This window comes from Notamacropus eugenii, chromosome 1 (genome assembly GCF_028372415.1).
Source record: "Notamacropus eugenii isolate mMacEug1 chromosome 1, mMacEug1.pri_v2, whole genome shotgun sequence".
Lineage (NCBI taxonomy): Eukaryota > Metazoa > Chordata > Mammalia > Diprotodontia > Macropodidae > Notamacropus > Notamacropus eugenii.
Window position 1 is genome coordinate 707619666 of NC_092872.1, and position 22763 is coordinate 707642428.

At 43.9% G+C, this 22763-nt stretch overlaps 2 protein-coding genes across 3 annotated transcripts in view; one reads left to right on the plus strand and one right to left on the minus strand.

Annotated features, from left to right (window-relative positions):
* Positions 1 to 9: 9 nt before the first annotated feature.
* Positions 10 to 20118, plus strand: ZNF276 (zinc finger protein 276). 2 transcript variants are annotated; one of them, XM_072636386.1, is made up of 11 exons: positions 10 to 1831; positions 7578 to 7881; positions 8185 to 8237; positions 8359 to 8811; positions 9897 to 9975; positions 11192 to 11275; positions 13373 to 13480; positions 13560 to 13635; positions 16537 to 16654; positions 18017 to 18116; positions 18451 to 20118. In XM_072636386.1, exons 2-11 carry the CDS (start codon positions 7598 to 7600, stop codon positions 18737 to 18739), a joined length of 1644 nt encoding a protein of 547 aa, XP_072492487.1. In that variant the 5' UTR covers positions 10 to 1831; positions 7578 to 7597; the 3' UTR covers positions 18740 to 20118. The 2 variants fall into 2 exon arrangements, with proteins under 2 accessions (XP_072492487.1, XP_072492486.1); XM_072636385.1 differs by lacking the exon at positions 10 to 1831 and adding an exon at positions 2788 to 3123.
* FANCA (FA complementation group A) overlaps positions 18799 to 22763 on the minus strand; it is a 98001-nt gene continuing 94036 nt past the window's right edge. Inside the window, exons 38-43 of the mRNA XM_072636383.1 lie at positions 22452 to 22514; positions 21388 to 21493; positions 20903 to 20987; positions 20392 to 20548; positions 19955 to 20047; positions 18799 to 19505 (exon numbers count right to left, since the gene is read on the minus strand). Of these exons, the coding sequence (XP_072492484.1) occupies positions 19398 to 19505; positions 19955 to 20047; positions 20392 to 20548; positions 20903 to 20987; positions 21388 to 21493; positions 22452 to 22514 (612 nt within the window). The 3' untranslated portion in view covers positions 18799 to 19397. The remainder of the gene's footprint in view (positions 19506 to 19954; positions 20048 to 20391; positions 20549 to 20902; positions 20988 to 21387; positions 21494 to 22451; positions 22515 to 22763) is intronic.

The window sequence follows — 22763 nt, forward strand, 5'->3', positions numbered from 1 at the left end:
CCCCGCCCACGCCTGGCTCCCGGAATCCTGGGAAAGCCCAGGAGGCCGAGGCCTAGCCCGAGGAGTTGTCATGGCAGCGAACGAGCGCAAAATCCCCAACTAAATGGAATATATACTGCGGAGGGTGGAGGAGCCCATAGCGACCCTCTAATCCAGCTCTTCACTTTACACGGCAGGAAACTGAGGCACAGAAAAAGGAACTGCTTCACTAGAGGTCACAGCAGTGCCACGCAGGAGATCCGAATCCGGGGAACGAGCTCTGGTGACTAAGACTGGGGGCCGAGGCCCCTCCCCCGCCCCTGCAGAGGTTGAGCCGGCTCCGGACTTCCGAGGAGGAAAGACCTTCCACCTAAGGAGAGCGCCACCAGCTGAGTCTGCGGAGGCTCCGGCTGCTCCAGCTCGCAGCTGTCAGTCGTGGGTCCTGATCCCGGGGAGGCCCGCTGTCTGGCACCTACGCCGGGCGGGAGTCGGAGGGACTGGGTTCTCCTCCCACCTCTGCGGCTTACGGTGCATGTGCAAGCCACTCACATCCCCTCCCCTGGCCCCACTGTCTTCTTAAGCCGTTTAGATGGGTGAAGACCCTTCCAGCACTTGCTCAATGATCCCGTGTGGAGACTGTTACCTCGGTTTTAATTGCACAGTTCAGGATAAGCCTCAATATCTAGTTACAATATTGGAGGGATCTGAAAGGTCCCCTTTTGTTTTTTCTTTAATTCAATTTTCTTTTCAGTTCCAAATTATCTCCCTCCCCTCACCCGTTATCCCTTCCCCACTCTTTCCTCTTTAAGAAGATATACGTTTGTCAGAATTGGAAGGAGCTTATCTTTCTCAACTCACGCCTTTTACAGATGAGGAAACTAAGGTTCAGAAAAGGAATGAGACTTGCCCCAAAGTCACCCAGCTAGTTAACGGCAAAGCTCTCTGAAGTGCTACTTTTTTCCCCCTCTTTCTACCACTTTGCTCCAGACTCATGATTAGTCCTACTGTTAATGTCTGGAGGATAGTAAATTTTGGGTTTGGTTATCCAGAAAAAGGAAAAGAATGGTTTCCGTCAGTAATTTGTACTTCACCGAAGCAAAGAGTAGAAGGACTTAGGAGGCTGTAGAGAAGTTGAGAAAAAAAAGGAAAACAGGGAGAAAGTTCCACTGGTGAACCTGGATGAATTAAAATTAATTTCTGCTTATCTCTTTAGCCTTCAGAATCGCAATACTCTGGCCAGTTCAGGCAAAGATGGGAAACAGATGAAAAATCCCACACTTATTGTGAGGATCAAATAAGTTAACATAGGTGAAGCACTTTTTAAACTTTAAAGCTTTGTATAAATAAATGCTAGCTGTTCTTATTGTAGTTGATTTTAATTTAGCCTTGTCTGTAGTCTTCAGCACCTCGGTCAGTTCAAGCAACTCTGAAGTCTGAAGTGCGGGTTCTAAATTAGAGCTCGGATAATTTTGTGACCTTGGGCAAATCTCTCTGGGCTTCAATTTCCTTCTCTGTAAGATAAGGATAATGCCAGCTACCCTGATTCCCCTCACGGGTTATGTAGATCAAATGAGATAAGGTATGCAAAGTATTTTGTAAACCATTAAGTGTCATAGACTACTGGGATAAGGGATAGAAGATAATAAACCTTGGAATGAGGAAGACCTAGATTCTCTCTCACACACTTGTCACCATGGGCAAGTCCCTTTACTTCTCTGTGTCTCATAAAACTGTTTGACTTACAAGCTATACTCGACTGCTGATCTGCATTGGTGGAAGACAGTCCAACACCAGGAGTTCCTGCTGCTTTCGAAATCACTGGTCTGGACCTCCCAAAAAGCATTCTTTAAATGTGAGTTATTATAGAAAAACAAAGCATTCATTAAATAACCACTGTGTGTACAATGTTGTGTCAGGTGTGGGGGTGATATAAAATTGGGGCAAGAAACAAGTCTCTGCCTTTAGAGATCACAGCTGGGAAGGGGGATGAGACGCTGGTATAAACAGGGATCATGTCTCACATTAGAGAAGAAAATAAAATGAAGTCTAAGACGAAGATTTTTATAAAGGATAAAAAGGAGGTTTCCGGAGGGATGTAGACCTTGAAAGATCTCTAGGGATTTGGTAGAAGAGGGGGAAGAGGACATTTCGAGCCTACGATGGAGCCTGAGTTAAGGCAGGGAGGCTAGAAAATGCTTTCCTGCTTAAGGGAAAAGCGTCCACCCTCAGCTTGGCGGGGTCTGGGATCGAGTAGAGGAGATTTCTATTAATCTCCTATTAATTAATTAATTCCTCTATTGGAAATTGGCAAAGGTTGGGTCAAGGTGTGCAGGAGCTAGCTCCGGGCAGAATATTTACACTTCAGAAATGGGCCAATCCTGAGTCAGGGTTTGAGTTTGTGGACTGTCCAGATTTAAGGAGGACAGATAAAGCATCCAAGTGAGCCTCGCACACATTTGGGGTCAGAGGAGAGCTGGTTGTTGAACATTTGCCCTCCGAGCTCGGCGCGGCCGCAGGTGAATCTGCTTTCCAGGGTCACAGCGGGAGGGCCAGTGTTAGTGCCCCCCGGCCCGGCCCCTCGCGGCCCCCAGAGGCCCAGCGGCGTCGGCTCGGGCGCTCGCTGGTGACCTTGGGCCAGGGCCGGGCCGGGCCCGCGCCGCTCTGGGCCGGCAGAGAGCGCTGCCGCCGCCGCCTTCGCCGCTGCCGCCGGGGCCCTTCGTGCCGCCTTTCCGGCCGCCTCTCTCGCCCGCCGGCCCGGCCAGGCTCCTCCCCCGGCCCCGGAGAGGGGCGCGGCGGCGGCGGCGGCGGCGACGGGGGCGGCGGCGGGCCATGAGCGCGGCCGGCCTCTAGCCGCAGCCGCAGCGGCCGCCATGAAGCGGGACCGCCTGGGCCGCTTCCTGTCCCCGGGGGCGGCCGGGAAGCGCGGGCTCGGGGCTGCCGCCACGAGAGGTCCGGGCAACCGGGTCCGGGCCCCGCGGGCGGGTGGAGGCGGCTCGGGGCCGGAAGAGGACGACGAGGGGGCTGCCGAGGCCCCGCCGCGGCCCGGGGGCAGCTGGGGCGGGAGGCCGCCCCGGGTCTGCGGAGAAGACGAGGACGACGACGAGGCAGCCGTGACCGTGACCGAGGACGGCCCCGAGGAGGCAGGTGAGTGCTGGCCCGGGACCCGCGTAAGCTCCCGAGCTGGGAGTTCGAGTCCCCGCTCCGCCCTCGCTGAGTCTGGTTCGGGTTCTTGGTGCCAGCCTCTTACCCTCTTCAGCTCCCGGGGGCCAGGGACCAGCCATCCCAATGTCAGACTCTCCCGAACTCCCAAAGCCTGTCTCCTCCCTCTCAAGAGTTTTACTGGGAGGGCATTTTTTAAACCCCTCCCCCCAATTCATCATCATCATCATCACCATCCTGTAAACTAAGGCCCAGAGGGAATCGACTTGCCCAAGGTCACCCAACCAGTCTCCCAGTCTTTTCCTATCATATTAGTATTTTTCTTTTCATACATTGTTGGAGAAATCTCTAGGAACCCCCCCCCCCACCCCCCACAACTCGCTGATAAAATCACAGACATCGGAGGGGTTGCCTGCTGTGTCCTCCTACCCCACAGGAATACTGGAGAGTTGCCTCCCAACTAGTAGGAATTAGGGACTTCAAGAATTTAGAGCTGGAAGAGGCCCTAGAGATCATTTAGTCCAATACTGATGCCCATAAAAATTAAGGGACTTGTCCAAGGTCACACAGGGCTTGGCAGATCCCAGCTGAATCAGGTTTGTCCTGTAAGCTGTCAGATTTTCTCAAATTCTGATACTCTACTCTCTGTCTTGAGAGCTTTCAGGCAGTGGTCACTTGTGTTGTACATTTGAAATGGTATCCCAAATCTATAAAAGTAGCCTTTGTCACAGCACTTCCAAGTCCATCATTAGCCTGTTTTTCTCAGGTCACCATTCATCTGTCCCCATGTCTTCCTTCAGTCACTAGAGGAAGTCATGTTCTTCATTAGCACATGTGTGGTACCTTTAACCCCCAAGAGTTCTTTCTCTTTGCATGACTTTTCACTATAGCTAAGTACAGGATCATTTCTTTACAGTCAACTTATATAGGAGAGAGAGGGATGGGGAGGGGGAGGGAGAGGGAGAGGGAGAGGAAGAGAGAGAGAATCAATTGTATGTTCTTTAGGTTGGGAGAACTGAACAGTTATCACTTTAACAATTAACCATCAGTGAATTGGTGCTATGGTAGGGACTTTGGACCCAATGATTCTAGGCTGTGTGGTCAGGCCCACAACCATGTATGTAAAAAGTATTCTATTCAACCTGATCAACTGAAGTCAGCTTGAAGATGCCTCTCCCAGAGTTCAAGTCTGACTCAGACATTCACTAGCTGTGTGACCCTGAGCAAGTCACTGAAGTCTGTTTGCCTCAGTCTCTTCATTTGTGAAATGAATTGCAGAAGGAAATGGCAAACCATTCCAGTATCTTTGCCCAGAAAACCCCAAATGGGGTCAGAAAGGGTTAGACGTGTCTGAAAATCGGCTGAACAAGAGTTACAAAGCCGACTTCAAAGTCCTTTGCTTGGTATCTAAATTAGGAGATCAAGAATCAATTTGTTTTCCCTTTAGGTAATACTTTATAACATTAGAAAGTTGGTCATTTAAAATTCCATTGTTAGATAAGCATTCCTCCTGTATTTCTTTCTTTTATCTGGCTACAGTGTAACTAGAGAGGGTGGGTGTGAAAGCCACCAGTTTGGTAATAAATTGGTTTCACAAGTGCTGAAAGCCAGAGCAGCTTAGTGGGGATGGGGACTTCGAGTGCATTTCATCATAGTTCAACTTGTGCTCCTCACATGCTACACTGTCCACTTCCTGATACCTTTCTCTTCCTTTTTTGGAGACTGGGGTGAGAGGAGGTCACTAAATCTCTGTGATAGCACCAGAACTTTGCTTGCTTTTCTAGCCCTGTTCCCATCCTTTGGCCCATTGAGGGCTAGTCTACCTTACTTTGCTACATAGTATTTACTTTGTTTCTTTTCCTACCAGCCACAGTTTTTGATTGGAGGCCCACAACTGGTCTGCACCTATATTAATTATGTTGAGAGTTAAAAGTAAAAATCACTAGGACTTACCTAGTTGTGGAATGGGCACTAAAACCCCAAGGTGAGCTGGTCAGAACCTATCTCTTGAAGCTGAGTAGATGGTCTTTGTTGAGAGTCAGGAGAAGAGTTCTGGAGAAGCTGCCAAAGCAGTTCTTTGGAAGATTCTGTCCTTTAGTTTCCTTACCAAAATGCAAGATGACAGCCAGCCTCTCAGAAATCTGGGAAGCCTCATTCTATCTTTGCTTCCTTAGTCTCAAACACTGTATTAGCATGAACAGAACTTTAGTTAAGCTGATTAGGGGACTAAAGTGTAACTCTGATCCTGGGAGTAAGCAGTGGGTGGTGCCAGACCCCCTCCCAGATTGGTGAGTAGGCCTGAAGTCTGCCAGAGAAAAGATTTCTTGTGTCTGTTTAGGGGGCACTCTGAGCCATAGTTTTACTGAGTCCACTGAACTGGGAGTAAGACCATGCAGAGAAGAGGAAGTATGATTTAACTAGGAGAAAGGGGTGGGGAATGGGAGAAAGGCCGCCCAATATTAATACTCTGCCTCTTCCAACTTGATGTGAGATGAGATGTCCATTAAAAGTGTCAGAGTTTGCATTGCTTCAGCCTGCCTCTCTTAGGTTTGGGAGGAGGAGAACAATATTTGAGGGTTTTGAGAATTCTTCCTCTTTAGGTCATGTCAGGCTAGAGTGTTGTCTCTAGGCATAAATAGTAGGAAACAGATTTATTCCTCTTCCTACCCTCTCTTATTCTCCCAATAGTCTTTTCCCTCATTCTCAGATTATAGCTGGTCATAGGGGCTGCTCTTACTAGCAGAAGCAGCTGCAGGAATTACCACCTGAGAATGGTACTCAGGGAAGGCAGGTTTCTGTAAAATGGGTGTGACATGCCCTCTAATTTTGTGGGAGATGCTCCAGAAAGACATATAATATTATGAAGAGCACAGTCATTGGAGTTAGAAGCAATGTACCAGGGTTCTGGTCCCAGCTCTACCACTAACTGATGGTAACAATAGCTTCATTTTCCCCCTTTATAAAATAAGGGACCTTTAGTGATACTGAAAATATTGCCTTGTTGAGAAAATTTGTGCCATGTTCTAAGGGCCATATAATTTTTTCTGTACGTTGTGATTTAGATATTTTTCTGAGCAGGGTTGAAAACCTCAGTAGCACAGGCTGGGCTGTCTTCTATGAGAGAACTCTTTAGACTCCAAGACCACATGTGGTTATATTTGTGAATGAAGAGAATGGATGTTCTCCTCTTTGAGGGAAGGGATTGTTTCATTTTTGTTTTTCTATCCATAACACTTACTCCAGTGCCTGGCACATAGTAAGAACTTCATAAATGCTGATCAGTTGACTGATATAACTGGCCATTCAGTAACACCAAAATAGAAATTTCTTCCTTCTGCATGCCTTATTTATTGTTGTCCATGAATGGGAAGGCTTCACATTGGGTATGAAGTTTGATAGTCCCCTCCTTTGTGACAATCACAGTATGATTTCTGACTCTTCATCTGACTGCTGGCTCATTTTCCTCATTTGTAAAAGAAGGAATCACAATAATCGACCACATATTTGACATTTATTTTTAAAAGACCTTTCGTATTCATCTTCTCATTTAAACCTCACAAGAACCCTGTGAGATAGGTAGGGTAGGATAGGTGATGTGCCTGTTTGATGGATGGGAGTTCTCTGCCGTAGGCTATTCAGCGAGGTAGTGGCAGAGCTCGGATACATGTATGGGCCAGCATCCTCTGTCCTCATCGGGATGCTCTAAGGAGAATGAAATTATTGATGGGAGAATGCCAGGAATTCTTTAGAGGGTGCTCCAGAAATACACAGTAAAGTGAAAACAGCATTCAACTAAGATTCCAAGCCCTGGATTTGAGTCTGAGCAACACTGCTTATGAGATGACAGTGTGGCATGGTGGAAAAAATGTTATATGTGGTGTCATTAGCCTGCTTTTAATCCCGGGTCTGCTGACTGTTTCCTGTGGAAATTTGGCCAGTCACTTGTGTCTGGGCCTCATTTTCCTCATTCATAGAATGATCATGTTGCATGGTTTCATCTCTCAGGTCCCTTTCAGCTCTAATATTTTATGTACTATGAAGTACGGGTATCATCACCAATCACTAGAGGTCTCCATTTCAAGTCTGGGAATACAGGCTCAGAGCCAAACTACATGGCTTTGACTATTGCCCAGATACATTAGTCAGTGTTTAAAGTTTGTTTGTGTGTGAAGATGCTGGGAAGGGCCTCCATGCTTGGCAGGAACGCTTTGAGTTTGATGGAGTTGTGGGCATAAATATTGCCATTTCCCCCCCTTTCAAGCATGGGGAAACCAGATTCAGCAGCATTTGGAATGTAAAGATGTTGAGAATCTCTTCTCTTCCAATGCACATACTCTAATGAGATATGGAAGTCTCAGAGCCCATGTCTCAGCCTTGTCTATTTAGAAAAAAAATCCACTTGCCTTGCTGATGTGCCACTCTCCTCATTCTCTTCACAGGCCCAGGCCGCCCTCTTAGCATGGGGTACTGCCGCCTCTGTCACGGGAAGTTTTCCTCACGGAGTCTCCGGCACATATTTGGTCAGGTACCAGGAGAGAGTTGTGAGAAGCCACGCCGGGTAGAGCAGGTCTTCTTCATGGACTTCAAGCGCCTGCTGGGGGTGCCCATTCACCAGGACCCCACCCTCCCCCAGTTTGTCTGTAAGAACTGCCACGCCCAGTTCTACAAGTGTCACAGCATCCTCAAATCCTTCCTGCAGAGGGTCAATACGTCCCCCACAGGCCACCGGAAGCCCCGAGGAAAGTAGGTTGTTTTTGTACCAAGATGTTGAGTTGGGCTGAGTGGTGATGCTGTGAGGTTGCCCTGAGTCACACAGTCAGTTGCTGATGGCAGCAGGAATAGAGCTCACAGCTCCCAAGTCAGCAGTTGGGTTCCTGGCCGTGCCCAGCTCCGGAGGTGGCAAGGCTTAGTTTCAGCTTCCACTGCAGAGAGGGCATGGTCTCTGTTGTATATAGACAGGAGGCCTGGGCTTCCTGGCTTATGCCATCTTTTCTCCCTCCCCTCCATCTCCATGTGATATCCAACTGGTGCTACTTCCATTTGCAGGGGCGGCACCGACGATGGGTCCCAGGCTGAGACAGAAGAGGGAACCTGTCTGGGTGAGTATGTCACCTGGCTTCTCCAGATCTTTGGTTCCCTATGAAAGATGTTTGGTCTTTTGCCTGCTATTGTATGTTAATCACCTCTGGGGTCTCTCCTATCTTTGTTGACTTTGCACAGTGGATCTGATCACCTCCAGTCCCCAGTGCTTGCACCGATTGGTGGGGTGGGCCCACGGGCATGCAGCAAACTGCGGGGCAGTGCCAAGCCTCCAGAACATGCTCTCTTCTGAGTACTGTGGCATCATCCAGGCGGTATGGGGCTGTGACCAGGGCCATGATTACATCATGGATACGGACTCAAACTGCAGTGCCCTGCTGCTTGACAGCACACTGGCTGTCAAATGGGAATGGGACAGAGAGACAGCCCATCGACTCTCCATCAACAGTGGAACCAAGCCTGCTGCAGCTGTTCTACAGAGTCCTAGGAGCAAAGGGACCATGGTGCCAGCTGGCACAGATAGTCAGTCGCTGCCCAACACAAATGAAGTTCAGCCCCGTTTGGATGACAACCCTGTGGGGCCTGAGCCAGATTCACCACCAGAGCCTAGCCAGCCCCAAAGTGGGGCCCAAGGTAAGAAGTCTCATGCCCACTGCTCCTTCTCAGGCAAGTGACTCTAGACTGCCTACAATAGACTCCAATTGTTGCTCCATTGATCTGAGTCATTCCCATAGGCCTGTGTTTACATCCTCTCTTTGCCACTGGTCACCCCAAGTTGCTGGTAATGTTTCTGAGCTCCCTGATGCCCCAATAGTGAACTCCATAGGTGGTGAAATTGTGGGTAATGCAATTCATGGATCTCCCTCCTTCACAGGGGAGCTGGGTAATGACTGTCAGGCACTTTTTGCTCCCACTGAAGATGCTGAGGGAGCAGGGCACCTTTATCCTGCCTGGTCTCTTTCTTTTTGGTCATTTGATATACAGGACCTTCTTTTAGCAGGTTTCCTTTTAAGATTCATTTCTCTCCTACCCAGCCTTCCATTGACCCTATGTTGCAGAGAGAAACACAGACCTGTTTTTGTAAAACAAGTTGATTGTGGGGAAGGAGAAGAATTAGTTACTTGTCCATGAGATGTGGGGGGAGAATACAGTGGTGGCGAGTGGGTTGTCATGACTGGGGATGGTGTGTTGGTCCCTGCTGCAGAATCGCCTACTCCTCCTGCCTTGGTGTCACTCCATTGGGATAGATCATTCATGGCTTTTTTCTTTTAGCTGACCAGCAAAAATGAGCACAGACCAGTTATGTAGGGGACTAGAGCTAATAGTATCTTTGGGCTATCTTTAAAGCTTGGACCTATATGACACATGGGGATACTGTACTTAGTGCTGCAACTACAAGATGCCATGTATAAGGGAGAAGCTGTCTGTCTAGCACCAGGGTCTTGGGGAGGAGACTGGAGAACAGGTTTTGAGTTATAGAAAAATGCAGACCCTATAGAAACTGGTATGAAATAGTCCTCAACTGTGCCTGAAATGGCTACTGTATTCAAGTAATGCTTACATAGCAGTGGCTGGTGATTTCATACATTGTCCTCCCTCTTATGTGGCAATTAAAAAAAATTACTGACCCAGTCGTGTTGCAGAGTACTCCAGAGCCAGGTCTTCCAGTTCCATTTTATGCTGGTAACACAAGCCTTTTTTTTTTTTTTATTTCTCAGGGCAATTGAGTGTGAAGCAGGTTTCATCTTCAGCATTGGATGATCGGGTAAAAGACGAGTTCAGTGACCTTTCTGAGGGGTGAGAGAAGAGTGGGTTTAAAATAGCTTAAAATTTCTTCTTCACAAACCAACCTTGGTCATCATAGACTTTTAATGTCCAGAGTCATCCTCAGGAGCCCTTGCCTTCCTGGATTGAGATCTGGAAATCAAGACTAGTAGAATTCATTGGGTCCCACTTTTTACCCTTCACTTATTCCAAGTCATAAAAGCAGCAGAATCAGGAGTCAAACTCAAGTCCAGATCTAGCATTCATTCTAATATACCATGCTTTTTATGGGGGCTTATTATGAGCTAGAATTGTAGCACGGATTGAGCTTCTCTCATTCCAATTTAGGATCTCCTGGGCATGGGTCAGTGCCCTAAGTTCCAGTGGTATTGAAAGAAAAAGAAAACCCTTTTCAATTGAATATTTTTTTTTTTTTGGCTTGGGCAGTGTTGAAGAGTTTAAACAACTCTTATCTCCTGGTATTTGTTTCCCATTAGTTTTCCTCACTCAGGTACTCCATTCCAGATACCAATTTTGTCTAACTCCCAAATGTTATTGTAACACATGAACTAGAAAGGAGCTTTGTTCCTTAGAGGGAAGGGAGGGGGAATCTTGTTTTGACTTAATTGAGTATCTGTAGTACCTGAGTGGTAGAAGGGAACAGAAATAGGAATTCCTTAAGGGTCTTAGTACTGTGACCAGGAGCTGATTCAAGGGTCTCTTGAGTGGAGTATGACTTAGGGCACTGGGGAAGACGCCATGAGAGACACATTTCCTTCTAACTTGGACATAGTTTGCTAGTAAATAGACTTATTAGGAACAAATATTTTACAGTGGATATTTACAGTCTGAGGCTTAGTATCACTGTGTGAATAATTTCACTGTTGCTTTAAGGTGTTGAAATAACAAAGCTGTTGCAGACGGGACCCTGTTATCTAAATTATGCCCTTGAAAAGGAGAGAGACCAGTTATTAATCCACCTGCCCTGAAGAGTCTTGTTATCCTTAAAATCTCTGTGATGTAAAATCATTCTTAGCTTAGTGAGTTTGTTCACTCACTTGATCCAGGATGTATTTGGAGGTCTTGGTGTTCTTAACTTTTAAGATATTTTAGTAGAGAGATAAAAGAAGGCAAATTACAAAAGATAGGGGCTAGGGCCAGGGCCTACAGATAAGAACTGTTACTGCTGCTGATGCCTTAACACTACTCAAAGTCAGTGCTTTGTTAAAAGTTCTTTCCTCTTTTTCAGAGACTTCTTGAGTGATGATGAAAATGAGAAGAGGAGAAACACTCAATCCTCTGATGAATCCTTTGAGCCTTACCCAGAAAAGAAGTAAGGGCCTTCCATTCTTGTCTACAAGTAAATTTTTGGGTAGTGGTTGGTATCAAGTGGATAATTCTAGGGATTGATATCCTGGCTTGAGTATGGTGAAGAAAGTGACAGAAAAATGGTTTTTGCATGTGTGTCTTTTCCCCCAAGAATATGGTTGGGGTCTTTGCCTGGTATGATCCCTTAAAGTCTCTTGAAATTCGATTTGCTGAGAATGAGCTTGGGGTCTATGTGGTCAGCATGGGTCTGTGAAGAAAGCCTCTACAGTTTTTTTCCTAATTGACTGAACAAAAGAAAAAGCATTTATTAGATGCTTACTGTGTGCCAATTGCTGGAGATACAAATATAAAAATACAATCCCTTCCGTCAAGGAGCTTGTATTCTAATAAGGGGAGACAAGAGATAAAAAAGTAGTAGTATGACTGGGAAGGATTGTTTTGAACTGGGAATAGTTAAAGGACACTTCATTGACTCAGTCTTTCCAGGAACTTGATTTGATTACTTTTCCTAAAGCTATAGAGGTAAAAAGGGGGTAAAGGAGTAGAGAGAAAAGGCACACAGGTGGCAACATGTTATCAAGATGTATCCAGGGAGTTGCCATGTAGTGACTCTGTGGGTTGGGGCAGTTAAGAACTCTCACAGGAAATGAGTCAATTAATGCCCCTACCATTTCTAAATTGGGGATACAGAGATTAATTTAACTTAGATTCTATACCAGTTATTACTAAGAAATGATTGGAAGTCCACGGAAAATCAAAGAGTAGGCATTTAAAGGGTAGAGCCCCATTCACCAAGAACCGTGTCAATTATCTATTCATATTCCACCAAAGCTGCTTTAGGACTACTATTAAGAAAGCCTTCCTTGAACCTGGGGAATGTCTAACCCAAAGACTCTTTATGGGCACTTAATATTTGATTGACATGTTCATATTCTTTAGCTGGTCACAAATATTCTACAGAGAGATGCACTGGAAAGTATACCATAGACTAAGAAATTCTCTACATGATAGGTATTGGGAGTAATTTATGAGTTTAAAAAATATCTTCAGGCTAAAATAGACCATGTTTCTATAAATGTTATAAAATATTTTCCTCATATCTCTGTGAAGTTAGACATTTGGGAATTTCCCTCCCTTTATAAAGCAGTACTTCAGTCATCTGCCACTCTGCATTATAATAGAATATAGATGAGAACTAGAAAGCAAGCCAAAAATTAAAAGGTCTCCTGAACAAAAGAGGACAGCTCAGAGTTTACCTATTAAAAGTTATGCACTTTACCAAAAAGGAGAGCTCCTCCGAGTCTCCCGCAGAGCCTGCTTACACTTTGAGTCAAAACACAATTCTGATAGGCTTGATTAACTGCTTTCCCAGTTTATAGCAGATTTATAACAGAAAATTAAAAATGGTGCTGCTGCAGGTGGGCCAGTGGACAGCAGCAAAGAGGAATAGCTGGTGGTCAGAAAAATAAGAGAACTCCCAAAGCCTAATGGGGGTTGGGGTGTGTGTGGACATTTTTAGTCCCATATAGTTAAAAAAGTTGAGGATATGCATATTCTAGTAACTGCCTTTGATGACATACTGAGTCATTAGGCAACAGTGAATTGAGGTTCAGTATTCCATTTTAAAAGGCAGAGAAGTATATCATACATTTTAGAAATATTTCCATGAAAAATGACTCAAGTGTCTTGGCGCTTACATGTATCTGTTTTTAGTTAGCTAGAAAAGGGACTGAACGTCTCACCAGGTCACTCTCTCCACTTTTACTCCTGCATCCCGCTAGAAGGTGGGTTGGGGGAGGGGAGTACAATACATATTGATATTCCCAGAGAGAGCCAAACTATTCTTCTGGTGAATGAAGAATGCTAAGGCCTGCAAAATGAGATCTGGAGATTCTGAGAGGCTAGGATCCCAGGATGATTGCAAGCTGTTTGCTCATGATACAGATTTTTAACTATCATGGCTCAAGAAACAAAAAAATGCCAAGTCTGCTACATGAGTAGGTATGGTAAGAACACACAAAGCATAGGTCACAGAAATCAGGAATGGGACATTAAACTTTACTCATAGTTAAAAAATCAGTGTCTTTTATTTTTCATTCAGAATCTCTGGCAAGATGAGTGAGAGCAAAACCAAGAAGTCAGATGAACCCAAAATTAGAAAGAAACCAGGACCCAAACCTGGTTGGAAGAAGAAGATAAAATGTGAACGGTCAGTAGGGAGAGGAAACATTGATGCAGTTGTGGTCTCAGGGAAGGATTTTGACTCATATGGTGCTTTTAAATTGCAGGGAAGAGCTGCCTACTATTTATAAGTGTCCTTACCAGGGCTGCACAGCTGTGTACAGAGGGGCAGATGGGATGAAGGTAAGGCAATTAGCCTTTGGGATTTATGTCAGGGTTTGATCCAAAGCAGTTACACACATAGTATAGGCAAGGGTAGTAGTGTCTGTTCTTACAATGAAAGCATTAATGGGAAGGGATGAGGGAAATGCTATTTATCTGTCAGTATCAACATTATGTGTAGATACATATGAATGGAGGTACTGAACAAATTTATATTAAACCCAAATGAAAAAGCAGATGGCAAGAGAAACAAAGCAGTCTTAGATTCCTCATCTCCTATGGTATAGTAGTATTTCATTGATAATTAGCATTTCATTCCTGATTTCAGTCACTTCTAAATCAATGAGCACCTACTTGTTTCCAGTTATTTGCTATCATAAAAAAAGTTTGTGAATATATTTCTCTCTTCCTTAGGATATTTAGGGTCACTTGGTTCAACTAATAATAATGACTGATTATGTGTAAAGCTCAATGCTAAGTGCTGGGGATTTTAGTGCAAAAGGAGTCTAGTCTTGCTTTCAAGAAGCACATATTTCTAATGGAGGAGACAGCTTCCACAGGCAGGTCCCACAGCCCTTAGGATGTAGTGGCAAAGCAGAAGGTAATACTGTCAGAATTCCATCATTTTTTGAGGCTGGACCCATTGATAGGACCAAAGGCTCTGGGGAGAACTGTCTTTTCTGGATCTTCAGGTAGCTATACCCATGGCATCTGTAGGAGAAGTTGTCATACTGCACCTCCCCCAGAGTTGCTTTTGGAGATAATGGCCAGAAGTAGCTGCCACACTCTGTGCTTTTAGGCTTTGTGACTGTCAATTGGCAGCTGGTGTGTGGGTGGGGTTGAAGGTAAGCCTGGGCTAGAGATGCAATTATTTCCAAAATTCTTAGGTTTAGGGTCCTGATTCTGAGGGAAGGTGGAGGGGTAGCAATATCAAGAGATCCCATGGGGTACCGGATAGAGGGCCAGCTCTGGGGTCGGGAAGACCTGGGGTCAAGTCAAATTTCTGATATACCTTGGCTATATGTGACAAGTCACTTAACTTTTCGGTGTTTCTAACATTATTAGTTGTATTGGTAGGAATTTCCCCACCAACAAAATCAGGTTAGGACCATGAAAAAAATAATTTTATATAGCAACTTAAGGTTTACAAAACATTAAGTGCCTGTGATGTACATGGGATATAAGAGCAAAAGGCAGCAGGCAAGGGGTGGGGGAATCTTTTTGTTTTCTTTAATGAAGATCCTCAAAAGTAGAGACAGTCAGTTGTGATCTTCATAAGAATGAAACCGTCCCTGCCTTGAAGGAGCCTATATTCTTCAAAGGCATACAAGGGGTGCAGGGAAGGAGACAGAAACTAATAGTTTGGGAGGCTTTGTATATGTAGGGAATGGCGCCTCTTGTGAAAGAATTTGGAGATTATGAGAAGTGAAAGTAAATAGGGATGTGCCTTCTAGATATGGGCCCCTCTGCAGGGAGATGGGAGATGAAATGTCATTGACAGGGAAGTTAGCAGGTCAGACTAGAATGGAGAGTAGTAGAAAGAAACTAATCTGGAAGGATGGATGAGTGGGAGCCATGTTGTAGAGAGCTTTAAGTAACAGCTAAGGATTTTTCATTGGATCCTAGTTGTATTATGGAGCCAGTAAAGGTTTTCTGAGGAGAGTGACATGATGTGATCTGTTTTAGGAATATCAGTTTGTCAGCTGTTTGAAGTACGGAACACAGAAGGGAAAGAGAATCAGAATCATGGATCAGAAGGCTTTTGTGACAGTCCATGGGTTTTTCTTGAATGGTAGATTTGAGTGAAGCACAGACCAATGTGAGAGATGCTAAAGCCTGATATCTCCAGAGAAAAATGTTTATCTTCTATGGGAGTACACACTCAGAGAATAGTTGCTTTTAGAGCTCACAAATATTCAAATTCAACACACTTAGGCTCAAATTTTATACTTTATTGTACAACTAAAATAAAGCTGTGCTTCCTCAAATAGAAAGTCTCTTTATTGAATAAAGATTTTTTTCAGGCTTTAATACACTTATAAATGACATCCACAAAACTGGGATTTTCCTATATTCTAGCTAGGGCTGGAATGGCAATTGCTTTCCTTGCTTTTAGCTTTTCATGTCAGGAATAATAGGATGGACACAACCAACAACTTCTAGGGTTTTTTGGTCAGAAATTAATTTATATTGTTTTTCTGTTGGTTCCCTGACCATCTGAGATATATCCCCCTGAATTCTCTATTCTATAATCCTATACCCATATTTGGGTTATTAAAGAGAGAGGGATGTTATCATTTTTCACTCCATTAAGACTTTTTTGAAATGTTAGATATTACTCTAGGGAAATTTTTAAATACCGGGGTTCCAAGTCAGAATTTCAGAAAATGTTTCACTGAATAGAAGTGCTTGTCACACACATACATATAAACTCTCACTTGTTCCTCACACACCTGTGTCAGAGGTAGTTCCTTCTATCTTATAGGTGAAGAAAGGGAAGCACAGAGGGAGGCGACTTGCCCATGGTCACACAGCCAGTTAGGTGCTAAAGCCAAATTTTGAATCCACGTTCTCCTGTGTCTAATGCTGCCTTTTCTCAAAGGGTATGAACGGTTTAGTGACATGCAAGGAAAGTGCTTGTCATATTATCTTTCCAAGAAGAGAGTTTTACAAGTTTTCCAAGAAGAGAGTGGTCCAAAATCTGTTCAGCATCACTTTGCTTTGATATGGTCTAGAAAGATAGAGTTTTGTCTCCTTTTCACTGATCGCTTTTAAGGACTCTTGAACAAGGGTTATTGAGATGGTCTAGGGGCTCCTTGTTCTTACTGGTTCTTTTGTAGAGCTTAAGATGGTCACTTCAGGAGAAGTGAGGGGAGAAGGCTACTTCAAGGGTATCCATCAATCTCTTTTTTTCATTTGTAGAAACATATAAAGGAACATCATGAGGAAGTGCGAGAAAGGCCTTGCCCCCACCCTGGCTGCAACAAGGTGTTCATGATTGACCGCTATCTGCAGCGCCATGTCAAGCTCATTCACACAGGTAAGTGACCTCTGCTCTAGGCGCTCATGGGCCCTCCTGTACATCTGGAATTCAGGACATTGGCAGGTCAGGCCTATCTGATCAGAATCTGAAGATGGGTTCATAAGGCTATTTTACTTCATTAATCTTTTTCTGGCATATTTTATGAAGCAAAATTTTAAGGCTCATGATTAACATGAGCACTATCCCTACACTGTTTATTCTTGCTAAAGAAAAGTTTTTCCTTTGTTTACTTGCATATATCATGTAGTGTGTTCCCCAAGCTAATAGAAACACAATCTCTGAGTTGGAAAGGACCCTAGAGGCTATTTAATTTAACCCACACATGACTAAGAATATTCTTGATCTTAACAATTTATGAGACATAAAGGAAAATTTTTTCAGGGCGGGGGGGGCGGGGACAGAGATTCATCGCTCTGGAAAACAGCAATTGTTAATATTAAAAAAAGAAATCTAACCTTATTCATATGGTCCCCGGTAATTTGGGCTCAGTTAAAGTTTATCTTTAATATTCAAGATGACACAATTGTGTTAGTGTGGATACTCCCTCCACTTATACAAAGCATAAACTCTGCATGATTAGGTAGTTAACTGATTCAGCTTTCTTCGTCTATAAACTGGAGACAGCAATAGCACCCCCCTCCCAGAGCTGGGCTACTGTGAGCATAAAGTAAGAATCCTGAAGAAGGATGGACATGCTTACTGTCCTAATTATCATCCTGGAGAGTTGCTCCAGCACCCCCATGGCCACCCTGCTGGTAAGCCTCTGGGAAGAGCCAGGAAAGCTCTCAGGTGACAGACGCAGATGTCAAAGGCCAGGCTCCTAGTGAGCTTCCCTTTACATTAGCAAAAACAGGCTAGTTTGTTTTTATCAAAAAACAGATAAACTTGATTGGAGAGGGAATGTTTACCTAAAGAAAAATCATTTTTAAACAACTTTTCAAACTAGCATGATTAGCAGGTAAAATTTTATTAACCCCCCCCCAGAAAAGAAGCTGGCAACCTTTATTTGGCAACATTTCCTTAACTTAGCTCTCCTTTTTTTTTTGATGTTAACTTCTGTAATGTAAAATTCATAATTCAAGCTACATCCCTTCCTTCCCACCGAACACACTTGCCTAAACAGTAAAGTTTTTATTTATTCTACTCTGGAAAAGCCCCTCTCTAACCATGTGGCTTTTTGCCTGGTGCTTCTGAAGTAGACATTATTATTTCTTTTTCCTCTTCTGACCATTTCCTTGGAAATAGAAATTAGGATGAAAACAGACAATCTGGATCAGTCTGCCTTCCCCCACTGGTTATATTTAGAAACTGTGAAGGAGGAACTAAATTTGAATCTCACTTCTTTGGGGGGCATTGCAGAGGTACGGAATTATATCTGTGATGAATGTGGACAGACATTCAAACAGCGGAAGCACCTTTCAGTTCACCAGATGCGTCACTCAGGAGCGAAGCCCCTCCAGTAAGTGTGGGTTGGGCAGTTCTAATGAAAAACTTATTTTTAGTTAAGGGGAAAAAGGGATGGGTTTTGTCTTTTATTTCCCCTTCCTTCACTGAGGCCACTGGGCAAATGTGTGACTGCTTACCTGGAAGATGTTTTTTTTTCTCTCATGCATTTACATCTATCACCTCTTTATACATGCAGCTGCCAATTTAATGGTAGTTGGTTTTTTTAAAAAAATAAGTTTGTAGTTAAATTAAATCTGTTTTCGAGAACTGGTGAGTTTGAATAGTTTGCAAATGGCAGTCCAGACCCCCACATCGAGTCTGTCCTTCACTCTCTCTTTGTCTCTCAGATGTGAAATCTGTGGGTTCCAGTGCAGGCAGCGAGCATCTCTGAAATACCACATGACCAAACACAAAGCTGAGACAGAGCTGGAATTTGCCTGTGACCAGTGTGGCCGGCGGTTTGAGAAGGCTCACAACCTGAACGTCCACATGTCCATGGTGCATCCACTGACCCAAAACCAGGACAAAGCCAAACCACTGCAAAGTGAGCAGCCAACTGGTCTAATGAACCCCTCAGGGACGATGGAAAGTCAGGCTGTCAAACCTGAACTAGTTGCACAACAGGAACCCACCTGAAAGCCTGGAAAGGTTCCGTGTGGATAGTCATTCATCCTTGTACAAATCAAATGATCAAATAGAGTTTTTAACAAAAATTTTAATAGTTTCTTCAACTCAACTGGACTCAATGGCAATAGTTTCAGCTTGCTCCAACACAAAGATAACCATGCTTTAATTTTTTTTGCCTGTGCATATGTCCAAGGAAGCAGGGTTTAAATGGAACGGAATCGCTCTAAGGGTATGGACAGATGTGTATACATCTGCTTTTCCCTGTGGAAAAAGGTGGAAGTAGGGTGTCCTCACATTCTCAGTCATGGAACAGCCCCTCAGGTCTGTACTGTAGCTCTTCTGCAGGGCAAGAGGTTCATTTCCCCTGGGAAAGTGAGTGACTTGGAACCAGGCTCAGATTTTCAATAATTGATTGTCCCTGCCTCAAAGCAATTGAAGGTATTTGTAATCCACGTTTTAGTGTAACAAGAGCTCCATGGTTATGCTTGTAATAAATTATTTACAAAGTAGTCTGGGCTGATGAACACTGGTATTCTGCTGCCTCTGTCCTCTAAGAAAGTGGTCTTTCTGTTCGTTCCTCAGTTTAAAACTGCTCAGGAACCATGGCCAAATTGCTGTACCAATAAAAGCCATCCTTGGGACAGGGCACCCTCTGCACAGACATCCTTCAGAAGAGAAGAGGCTCACTGTACAAGTCAGCATCTTCAGGGGACTGCTGGCTACTCAGGAGGGCAGCTTTCACCTCTGGGTCCAGCTCCTCACAGGTGTCCAATAGCTGTAAGAAAACACACACTTTCTTGGCTGCAGTTGCTGCCAAGCTGCCATCTACAACACTTTGCCAGCTAAACCCAAGGGCACGGGCTTCCTGGTGAGAGTAGACTTTAAACACTTGCTTTATCTCTCAAAGCCAAACAAGAGAACCCAAGCCTATCAACAGCTGGGTCTCCAGTCTAATGGCATCTGCAGGTCATCGCTGACCTTGAATATTTATCAAGTAATAAAAGTAGCACTGTTTGGAGCAAAGATACCCAAGGCACTTTACTTTCTTGCTTGGTAATTAACCCTCCCATAGGATCAAGTTCAACAGAGAATGCTGACTGCTTCAGCTAACAGTCTACTGGAGGGGCAGAGTGTGAAAGAATGGAGCTCATTCCTAAGGCTTGAACTTCAACAGCTTTATGTTTAAACTTGGATAAAAACCATAAATGAAAATCTTGATGTTACCTCCATGACGCATGAAAAGCTTCTCTTTGGACACTGTGGTATTGAGTGGAGCAGAAACAAACGAGCTTTTTTTATCAGTCCTAAAGGATCCACCTAGGGGATGTGTCAAAAGTAAAGGGTATGAACTTGTTTTTCGTTTTATTTTAAAAGATGAGTGAAACATATTATAACTAGCTTCATTTTATGTATACATGTTAATTTAAAATTTCAGGACTCTTATTTAAAACTAGCTGAGAGTCACCCTTCCTTTGAGCCAATTTGTCACTGCTAAATAACATTCCTTAGACAAGAGGGATCATCTAACTAGTTATAACAAACCAATTTAAAAATTTTGTACATCTCATCTGGGAGGCAGATGTTTTGAAAAGTGTCCTGGATGGATACAGGAAAAGGCACCATTGGGAGGGCAACAACCCTGATGTGCAGCTCTCACTTACCTGTTTGCCATGCTCTTGGCTTATGTGAGCTTTGGCTGAAATCACACTGGTCTCTCCTGCTACAAAAAGCTGGATTAATTTCAGGTACATGTCAACAGCAACATACAGAAAGGCTTGCTCTCTATTATAGAGATCTTCATCAAAGTAGGCAACAAGGCTAATGTTGGAAAAGACAGAGGGTAGGGTAGAAGGTAACAGATAGATTAGATACTCTATTGTCATAATAGGAGAAGGTAAAGGGCAGGGTTGAAGTCATTTACCTATTAAGAACAAAGCTACAGGTAAGTGCTCTTCTAGCACTTGTGTAAAATTTTCTAAGTCAAAACGTGTGATAAATTTGTAACTGGCAGAGCATCACGGAGATGCTGGCACTTTTCCTCACAAGAGCTGGTCTGAATTGTGTTGTTCTCTTTCCACAGAACATGGCAGTGCTACAATTCCCAACTTGCAGGATGGAGTGGTCCTCAGAACCTAAACCCTCCTCCCTCCAGGCATTATTCTGAATTATTACCTGTAGAAGGCGAAAGGCAACAGCCTGATGTGCTGGTCTGAGGTCAAATGCAGAAGAATTCGATACCGTCCATTTGATGCATTTTCTGTAATGTCAAGAGAGAGAAAAGGCTAGCTTATGCCTAGGGGCTGAAATATTCTTGCCAACATAACATAATAATGGGAAATACATTCTTTCCCTTGAAGATAGGTTACTTTGGGGGAAGTTGTTTTCTGTTAATCTAGCAACTTGGTCAAGCCTTGGGAGTTAAAGACTCTGTTAAGCAGAACAGAACCATTTGATACCTAACTCTAAAAGATCATGGGCAAGTTAATGCAAGACGGGAGATCGTGACTTTTAGAATGAGGTATCAATACAGGTTTACAAACAGGTATCATGAAAGCCATTAGGACGAATATACAGACTAGAGGGATTTGGAGGGCCAAGATCTCATCACTAGTTGGGTCTTAGTGTTAACTCACACATGTTTTCTCTTTTTTACTCACCCTTCTTTGTCAACTGAAAGAGAACCAACCAGGATATTTTTCTTTTCTCCAAACATCTAAGGACCTCTGCACAGACATCTAAAGATTTCAGGGAATTCATTCCATCCTGTTTTGTTTTTTGACAGAAAAGTAACACTGTAAACTTTACACTAGAGTGGCTGTGTTGGAGTTCTAAATTTTTTCCCCCTATTCTATCACTGCTTCTCTCTGACTTTAGCAGTCACTTCTTGCTTTAGTTTCCTCATTTTCAAAATAAGATGAAATGTAGGTGTCATGAAATGCTGCCTTCTGTGGATTTGGGGAAGCTGAATAAGTTACCACAGACTTAAAGCTTTAGAGGCCATTGGGTTCAACCACCTCATTTTACAGAGGAGGAAACTAAGGACCAGCCAGGCTAGGTGACTTGCCCGAGGTCACACTGGTTAACTCACAGGAATGGGATTTGGACATAGGTCTGTCCTCTGACTTCAAATCCTGTGAGTATAATTTCCATGCTACCTCACTTAGCCATATGCAAAGGATTAAAAATCCCTAGGAAAGGCAAGGTGCTAGGCCATTGTAAAATATCAGTGGTGTTCTCCACTGAATGTTGAGATTTCTCATTTGATGAAACATGTTTAAAGTTCCCATGGCATGCAAGGCAAAGGCACCTGAGATAACCAAACTGGGAATTATTCTGCACTCTTTCCATTTCTGCTTGAGTCCTGAGGCTGGAATCCCATATAAGATTCCATGTGGACTTGAGGGAAGGTACAAAAAGCCTAGATAATGTACCCTGGATTACCAAGTCAGAGAAGGGAAGGCACAGTCTTCCTCTTAAATATAATCCTGCTGTCATCTCAAAGGATAAAGTCTAAGCCACCCTTCTAGACTATCCGTGAGATCTTACTCAAGTGAAATAAAAGATTTGTCTTCCCATCTCTTGAAGATGGTCACCCCTGGCCCTGTCTAGAGCAGGAATTCTATGCTGATTCACATTGGAAGAAGGTGGCCCACAGCACTCTCCTCACATATTCACATACCACTTTTTCAGAATGAGCTCAGATTGAGAAGAGTTAACTTACATTTGGTGCCAAATATGAGGACAGAAGGCCCATGAGGGAAAAGAAGAAAAGAGAGACCAACAGCTGTAAATCAAAACATTTACATGTGTCACATTAAAAGTTCACATATCCCTGCTCAATATGAAATCTTTCTACACAAGTATTATGCAAACTTCACTTCAGAACACCTTCCTGGGGGAAAACTGCACACAGAACCTGCTTCTGATCAAATAGGAGGAAGATTCTCCATTAGGGGTAAAATTCTTACAGGTTAGGTATTAATCATTTGCTTTCTGTTTCTGAATAGAACTACTATTTTCTACAAAGAAATAC

Excerpts from the sequence above, each read along its gene's own strand:
- ZNF276 (XM_072636385.1), top strand. The coding sequence starts at position 2,850 with ATGAAGCGGGACCGCCTGGGCCGCTTCCTGTCCCCGGGGGCGGCCGGG. Across the intron at positions 8,238-8,358 it reads AGAAGAGGGAACCTGTCTGG|TGGATCTGATCACCTCCAGT; the intron begins GTGAGTATGTCA and ends GACTTTGCACAG. Across the intron at positions 13,636-16,536 it reads GAGGGGCAGATGGGATGAAG|AAACATATAAAGGAACATCA; the intron begins GTAAGGCAATTA and ends TTTCATTTGTAG.